We start from the raw sequence: 9,049 nt of genomic DNA on the forward strand, positions 1-9,049 counted from the left end.
TGGCTTTTTTTTGGGTGAAAAACATCATTTTTTGGGTAAAATGTCAGATTTTACAGTGTAAATCGCGCAAACCAAAAAAAAACCTGCGCAAACCTCCTCCAAATGGCTTATTATTTGTTCTATCATGACTAGGACTATCATAGCAAGTAATTTATGAAAAAAAAAAAATTAAATTGCTGTAAGTTGGCCTTTTTTTTTGGGCGAAAAACATCATTTTTTGAGTAAAATGTCAGATTTTACAGTGTAAATCGCGCAAACCTAAAAAAAACACTGCGCAAACCTCCACCAAATCACTTATTATTGTTTCTATCATGACCAGGACTATCATGGCAAGTAAATAATGAAAAAAAAAACGAAATTGCTGTAAGTTGGCCTTTTTTTGGGTGAAAAACATCATTTTTTGGTTAAAATGTCAGATTTTACAGTGTAAATCGCGCAAACCTAAAAAAACCCTGCGCAAACCTCTTCCAAATCACTTATTATTGGTTCTATCATGACTAGGACTATCATAGCAAGTAATTTATGAAAAAAAAATAATGAAATTGCTGTAAGTTGGCTTTTTTTTTTGGGCAAAAAACATCATTTTTTGAGTAAAATGTCAGATTTTACAGTGTAAATCGCGCAAACCTAAAAAAACCCTGCGCAAACCTCTTCCAAATCACTTATTATTGGTTCTATCATGACTAGGACTATCATAGCAAGTAATTTATGAAAAAAAAATAATGAAATTGCTGTAAGTTGGCTTTTTTTTTTGGGCAAAAAACATCATTTTTTGGGTAAAATGTCAGATTTTACAGTGTAAATCGTGCAAACCTAAAAAAAACACTGCGCAAACCTCCTCCAAATCACTTATTATTGTTTCTATCATGACTAGGACTATCATGGCAAGTAAATAATGAAAAAAAAATAATGAAATTGCTGTAAGTTGGCTTTTTTTTGGGTGTAAATCGCGCAAACCTAAAAAAAACCTTTTTCATGCCACTAATACATGGTGGATTGGTTGTTGACAATTGTCCATTTCTGGAGATGGTAACATTTTCCTTCTTAATTTTTGGCATGAAAAGAATAATGAAACAATAATAAGTGATTTGGTGGAGGTTTGCGCAGGTTTTTTTTAGGTTTGCGCGATTTACAGTTTACACTGTAAAATCTGACATTTTACTCAAAAAATGATGTTTTTCACCCAAAAAAAGGCCAACTTACAGCAATTTCATTTTTTTTTTTTCATTATTTACTTGCCATGATAGTCCTAGTCATGATAGAAACAATAATAAGTGATTTGGTGGAGGTTGCGCAGGGTTTGTTTAGGTTTGCGCGATTTACACTGTAAAATCTGACATTTCACCCAAAAAATGATGTTTTTCGCCCAAAAAAAAGCCAACTTACAGCAATTTCATTATTTTTTTTTCATAAATTACTTGCTGTGATAGTTCTAGTCATGATAGAACCAATAATAAGCCATTTGGAGGAGGTTTGCGCAGGTTTTTTTTAGGTTTGCGCGATTTACACTGTAAAATCTGACATTTTACCCAAAAAAATTATGTTTTTCGGCAAAAAAAAGCGCCAACTTACAGCAATTTCATAATTTTGTTTTCATAAATTACTTGCTATGATAGTCCAAATCATGATAGAACCAATAATAAATGATTTGGAGGAGGTTTGCGCAGGTTTTTTTTAGGTTTGCGCGATTTACACTGTAAAATCTGACATTTTACCCAAAAAATGATGTTTTTCGCTTAACTTTCAGCAATTTCATAATTTTTTTTTTCATAAATTACCTGCTATGATAGTCCTGGTCATGATAGAACCAATAATAAGTGATTTGGAGGAGGTTTGCGCAGGTTTTTTTTAGGTTTGCGCGATTTACACTGTAAAATCTGACATTTTACCCAAAAAATGATGTTTTTCGCTTAACTTTCAGCAATTTCATAATTTTTTTTTTCATAAATTACCTGCTATGATAGTCCTGGTCATGATAGAACCAATAATAAGTGATTTGGAGGAGGTTTGCGCAGGTTTTTTTTAGGTTTGCGCGATTTACACTGTAAAATCTGACATTTTATCCAAAAAATGATGTTTTTCGCTTAACTTTCAGCAATTTCATAATTTTTTTTTTCATAAATTACCTGCTATGATAGTCCTGGTCGTGATAGAACCAATAATAAGCCATTTGAATGAGGTTTGCGCAGGGTTTTTTGAGGTTTGCGCTTGGTTTGCGCTGTTTGCGCTTGGTTTGCGCAGTTTGCGCAGTTTAGCAATACCCGATTTCCGTCCAAATTAGGATAGCCGATGCGTAGGGTGGCTACAAAAATTGACGTCTACTATCTTTAGATAGGATTTTAATTAGCAAACAATACATCGTTTGTTTGCATTGTCAATGCTTCTAAAGGCGATGACAATGGTGTTTACTAACCCTACGAACCACCCTACGTAGGCGCGCCTAGATAATTATCATAACAATACATCGTAGGCTACGAACAATACATCGTAGGCTACGAACAATACATCGTAGGCTACGAACAATACATCGTAGGAGAGAACAATACATCGTAGGAGAGAACAATACATCGTAGGCTACGAACAATACATCGTAGGCTACAAACAATACATCGTAGGTTACAAACAATACATCGTAGGCTACGAACAATACATTGTAGGACAGACAGGACAGAATCTTCTTCTGATGAATCCAGAGAGGCTTCTGATTCATCTAGTTCACCACCATCATATGATTCTGTCTCGGACTTCTAATTAGTACAGAACAATCAGGGGCGGGTGGACCGTGACGACGATCATTTGTTTAACGTATTATGACTTATCAAATTTAATAATTTAAAGTCAGTCGGCATTTGGTTTTTAATTATAAACTTTCTCTATCTATAAGTTAAATTTTAAATCATGTAGTTGAATTTTTCCATATAAATAATTTGTAGCACAACACCGTATTTCATATATTGATTGATCTTTGCAATGTAAACGTCACAGTAATTAAGACGATCCCTAACTCAGCTGGCCATGTGTACGTTTGTTGGGGATCGGCGCCGAGAGAGCGCGAGTGAGCGTAAATTTGTTTATTATTAAAATAAAAATGAGGTGGAGTAGTTTGCTTTTCAAGTCATTTTATTCATCATCATTTTTATTATCATATTATATTTATCTTGTGATGTTGTGCAAAACTAGGCTAGGCCCTAGGACTTCTTCCTTGTGGAATAAGCTCAGTTAAAAACATCCAGAGGTTGACTATACTTTACTGTAGCTGAAACTAAAAACATGAAAAATGCAGAGGTGATGACCGGCGTCAATTTTTTCACGCCTGCGTTTTTTTTGCCGACATACTTTTGTTCTAATTTTTTGGGCTGCGATACAATAGCTTGGACCTGCCATAAAACAGAAATTGTTTTGTGTACTCACCAATATTCTTGGTAGATTAAAAAGTGTTGATGTATGTATATTCCAGGTTACAGGATCGTCTGATCTAAGCACAAATACCAACTTTATTGTTGAAATGAAACTGCTAAATGGCATCTGATCAATGTTCAAAACAACTGATTGTTTATCAGAAATGTGATTAATTTTAGATCCTACTGATGTTAGACTTAAAACGTATGCAACAACTGAGGTAGAGGGCTGATATGAAACAGAACAGCCAATGATGTCTGATACTGATACATGGTCATCATATGCTGCAACATTTGACTCTAGGGGTAATGGTGACAATGACCTAAGGTAACAATGTTGAACATCAGCAGAACAACCTGAAACCAAATAAGAAAATACTGTACATAATCATACATGGCAACATCTGAAGTTAAAAAGTCAACAGCGCTCTCTATCTATTATGGAGTGGTAAGTGGTGTGACATCACAAGCGGTATCGCTGCTGATGATGACAATTTGACCTTCCACCGTTCCTCTGCTGCAGGTTGTTACAATAGCTAATATTATACAGTTACGACAGTTTCAAGCCTGAATAATTTTTGTTTAAATGAAACATACTGACGTACTGTATTCAAATGTCGCGAACACCGAATCACGTCCGTGCACGAATAGTCCGCTATAACGCTATTGGTTTTAGCATTTGTAAAATAACATTTAAGATGGAGGGTATTTCTATGATGGAAACAGTGGTTCTAGCCTATTAAACAGCAGTGTGTAATTTTTTTCAAAAATTTCCCCCTCCCAAACTCATCCCAGCTCGGTGCTACGCACCTCGTTTGTCACTTTTGTGGCAAACCGCCCTCGTCAGATCCTAGATCCGGCCAATAACCGGGAAAAAGATGCATACAAATTAGACAAAAGAAATCAAATGAAAATATGTACATACCTGGTATTAAAATAAAATGAAAAGATATACTCAAAATGAGCCACACCAAATGGTCTAAAAAATCTAACTTCATTGTTCAGTTAAAATCCATAAACAAAATAAATTCCAGGAAAAAGTTACAAATTAGTAACAAAAAAACTGTTTCTTTTTCCTTCAAATGTTATTTCCGGACTATAAAATCTGTAATGAGGTAATAATCACTGATGGAAAAATGTACAGAAGCTTCAGTATTGGTCAATGAAGTTTCTATTCGCAGCATTATTATTGGTCCTCGAGGTGCAAAAAATCCACTGGTCATGTGGCATCCAACAATCATCCAAAGCAAATTAAAATACCTGGAAAATAAAAATATATTAGTTATTACTTTATTAAATTAAATGGTTTATAATTATTGACATAATTTATTAATAAAAGTCCATGTATTAATATAGAGACTCTACAGTACAGCTAATTTATGAATTAATTTTATATATTGAACAAATGATTTCATATCATCATGTATCATCAAAATCTAAATAAATGTGACCCGAATTTGACAGGGTTTGATATGAGAGTATGTACTATAATAAGGTTTTTGAATTTTAATCATCACCAAACTGCAGTGCAAGTGAAATTTTTTTTCCGAGTTTTATGCTTAATGCCAAAATGTTAATTTAAGTTATGTTTATATAGGCCCGAATAAACATTCGTAGGCCTACAAAATTACATAGTGCCTATAAATAATGATTTTTAAATCAGGAAACAGTGAAAATCTATAATACTTGCAAGCAAGCAATTGATTGAAAAAAGACAGAAATATCGCCATTTGATACTGAATGTGTCGACACGAGCAAACAAACAGATATGGAACGCCAAGAGTGCATCATTAAAACTGCATTCGACTTGATTAGCACACGAAATATCATAAACATGGCAAACCAGGTCAAAACGATCAAAAGTGATACTTCCGGTCATTTTTCGAGAAAAAATCCATTAGAGTAAATGATGTATTCTGAACAAATCCTCTCTAGCTAGTTACATAGATCTGGCAACATAAAATGTAGTCATGTTGTTGGCCGCCATCTTGGGGCAAACATACAGATAGCCTTGATTTGATTTGATTATTATTTGGGTTAACGATGACCAATCCACTGAGCAAACCTTACCCGTCGCTGAAAAAGGGGCCGTTTTGACCTGGTTTGCCATGTGTATGATATTTCGTGTGCTAATCGAGTCGAATGCAGTTTTAATGATGCACTCTTGGCGTTCCGTTTGTTTGTGTCGACACATTCAGTATCAAATGGCGATATTTCTGTATTTTCTCAATCAATTGCTTGCTTGCGAGTATTATATAAGGTATGGTTTAAAGATCTTTGGCTATGTTCGGCTTCGGGATGTTATACCACACTTAGGCCTAGTCTAGGCTAGGCTGTAGGGGTCGTCGGTTTCGTGTTATGGGTTGTCCAGTTCTAGGTCGTCCAATTCGAGGTCGCCGGGGTCGTTCAATTCGAGGTCATCGCTTTCTACACACCCCTCCCTAGGCATGCTCCATGATATTCAACAATAGTTGAGTTAAACTAAGGCCAGTTTTTCCAACTGTGTATAGCCACACACAGACAGTGTTCCCATACATCACATACTATATGCTTACTACTAGGCTAGTACTAATTAATACTAGGGCCTGGCCGCTAGTCTTCCTGCCTAGGCCAAGCCTAGTGTACAGATAGATAAAACATAATAATAATTAGCTAGCGTAGGTCTAGGCTTTGGTTGGCCTAGCTAGGCTAATACTAATATTATAATAGTACTGTATATAGGAAACAGTAAACATTCAAAATATTGTACAATGTCTAAATAAAAATAATAAAGTGCATTTATTTAATTGGATTTTCTTTCTTTCGTCACAGAGGTATGGTATAAATTATGACCGTTATATAGGCGTATGATAGAGGCTTCCCATCTTAACGACAACAATAAAAAACGCCATGCCACACGACACCACCGCTATGAAAACAACAATCAGTTTTGTAGCCTAACGTTTGAGCTCTGTAGAAAAAACGGTAACTTACTAATTCAATTCCATAAAGAGTTGAGATCAAATTATTAACCGGTTATGTTGATCAACAAATACCAAAGAACCTACTTAAATCCGGAAAGGAAAATAGTAGTTTAATTAGAGTAAATTCGATTGAATTTTTCAATTTCGCGACAGAGCCTTCGCTCACTACACTTTCTGACCTGGTTTGTGTAATTCGCATATAATGTGTGTGCGTGTGTGTATGGACGTATAGTACGTCGATGGTGGTGGTGTGGTTTGTATTAAAATACGCTACAACCTGTATGACGTCATCTTCCTACCAAAATAATACGGCATTTTTGATCAATTCAAAAGAAACTTTTTCCTGAAAATGTCTTTTTCTTCAAGCCAGAGACAAACAGTGAACCTTCTAAAATGACAATTTATTGGCAAATCCTACCAAAATCATTTTTAAATATCCTTCTTCATCTGCTTCTTTCCCCGTTTGCGTTACTCACCACCCCCTGCAAAACTCATGGCTACGGGATTTGGTACGTTTCATTGAAAATAAAATAACTTTCCTTTTTTGTTGTTTTTCATATTTTGTGTGCCTGTTTTTGTATTTTTTTTCTATGTTTCCCAGTTATCTGACAAAGATCTCTTATATGTAGAACAAGGAATTGTTGCATATAACGTTCGTCGAAATATTTGTTTATTCGTTTTAACAGTATTTTACAGAGCCTATATGGCGCTTTTAATAGTTTTTTAACAGTATTTTAACATTTTAATCGTATTTCAACATTTCCATTTGCAATTTGATGTATTTTTGCTTTGTTTTTTTATTGTCTTTTATGCCACTGCAAAACAAATCCATTTTAAATTGGACCAATACAATTTCTTGAATCTTGAATCTTATACATTATAAGGGATTTTTTCGTACAGTTTAACTAAACACAATTGCTACTTCGCCTGCGTCTCCCATATACATTATTTGTTATGTAATATTAGGCGTAGGCCTATATTTTGATTAAATAATCATCTCTTTTCTTTTTTTTCTGTGAATTTATGATGAACTTATTTTAATTAGATGGACCACGACAGTATAAAAATTTAAGAAGTAAATCATAATTGACCGTTTTAGGCGGGAGAACAGAGGCGGTTGTAAATTGCCAAAAAATAGAGCTGTGAGGTCCGGGCCGGAAATGGCACTTTACATGACTCATGAAATGTGAAACGAAATATTATAAAGTCTATACAGGACCAACCCACCATGGCTGGGGTGGAGCTAACTTTATTCTTTAAAATGTTCATATATTAAAGTTAAAAGTACAGTGCGTCATTTTTTTAAATCTTTAAAGATGTCATCATAGTAAAAAATTATAATTCATTGCGGTATGTAATAATCTATCTGCACCAAAGTGGTTACTGCATAGTAAATACACGGAGGGATCTTTCTACAACTTTTAGCCAGTTGTGTATGGCTCGGTGGTCTGTGCTCGTGTCTATGGTATTCAAGGTACCGAGATCGAGGTGCTGTTCCAGGATGGCCGACATCTGAGCTCTTAACGTTCGTGCCATTTTTTTTGCATTGTTTGAAATTGGTGCTCTTGAAAAGAGCACCAATTACGATTACTATAACTTTTTCTCTGTGGATTCTTTTGATTTCAAAAGCCAATTCTTGGTAGTTTTCTACCTTTTCTTTCTCTCTGTTTATGATGTTTTGGTTCGCTGGTACAGCTATGTCAACCAATGTCCATTCATATAGTAATATCAGGTCGATTGTGTTTTAATTTATTATTGTCATGTCCCAAGAAATTCGATTGTTTTATTCTCTGTGACTGCTAATGGCTGATGGTCATACCATTTGTCAGTACATTCGATTCCGTATTTTCTGCAAATCTCCCAGTGTACCCGCAATGCCACCTTGTCATGACGCTTTCTACTCTCTCTCTCAGCGAGCATCTTGCATCCACTGATAATATGTCTTACAGTTTCAGTCTCCACATGATCTATACTGTATTTTATCGCATTCATTTATAGCTTGTTCTTTAGCAGCTAGTATCAAACCTTCTGTCTCCTTCAAAAAACCATTCCTAAGCCATCTCCAAGAATCTCTATGTAGGGCTTTCTCTTTCCAGCCCTTGGTTTTCTCCTCTTGCCACCTCTTCTGATAATCTATAAGATTCCCTTTTTCATCTAACACCTTCTCCTTTTAAAGCAAATTACAGCATCCACTGTAGTATTTTTTTTTTTACTCTACTCTACAGCTCACTATGTCGGTCGGTTGGTCGGATGGTTGGTCGGTCGGTTGGTCGGTCGGTAAACACTAACTCAAATTTGAGCACGCGACTGCAGCCATGTATATGGCCTTGTTTAGGTACCCATGCAGTGACTTACTCTCTTTCCTTACACAGTCTACTCTTTTCCTGATCAGCCCTCTTCCTCCTTCATTCCTCGGTAAATATAGTCTCATGACATTACTTTTGGTATGCATACTTCCGTTCATCTGTCGACAGCCCATGTGTAGATGTCACTTATCATATTTCCCCCATTTAGTTTAGATTTACATATTTTGTTAACTCTCTTTATATACTCAGCTATGATCTTGTCTTTCATCTTAGACTTAAGAATCTTATCCAGCTGCAATATACCAAGGTATTTGTAGCCGTCTTCTCAAACCTCTCTGATATGTTCATCATCTAACAAATCCAATCCACTACAGCTAACCTG

General features: G+C 35.3%; 1 protein-coding gene across 2 annotated transcripts in view; it reads right to left on the reverse strand.

Annotated features, from left to right (window-relative positions):
• Nucleotides 1–6,530, reverse strand: part of LOC144838028 (transforming growth factor beta receptor type 3-like) — a 35,001-nt gene extending 28,471 nt beyond the window's left edge. For both annotated transcript variants that reach the window (XM_078693375.1, XM_078693374.1), the window contains exons 1-3: nucleotides 6,372–6,530; nucleotides 4,324–4,658; nucleotides 3,412–3,755 (exon numbers count right to left, since the gene is read on the reverse strand). In XM_078693375.1, coding sequence (XP_078549501.1) covers nucleotides 3,412–3,755; nucleotides 4,324–4,396 — 417 coding nt within the window. In that variant the 5' untranslated portion in view covers nucleotides 4,397–4,658; nucleotides 6,372–6,530. The remainder of the gene's footprint in view (nucleotides 1–3,411; nucleotides 3,756–4,323; nucleotides 4,659–6,371) is intronic.
• Nucleotides 6,531–9,049: the final 2,519 nt, after the last annotated feature.

This window comes from Antedon bifida, chromosome 3 (genome assembly GCF_963402885.1).
Source record: "Antedon bifida chromosome 3, ecAntBifi1.1, whole genome shotgun sequence".
NCBI lineage: Eukaryota > Metazoa > Echinodermata > Crinoidea > Comatulida > Antedonidae > Antedon > Antedon bifida.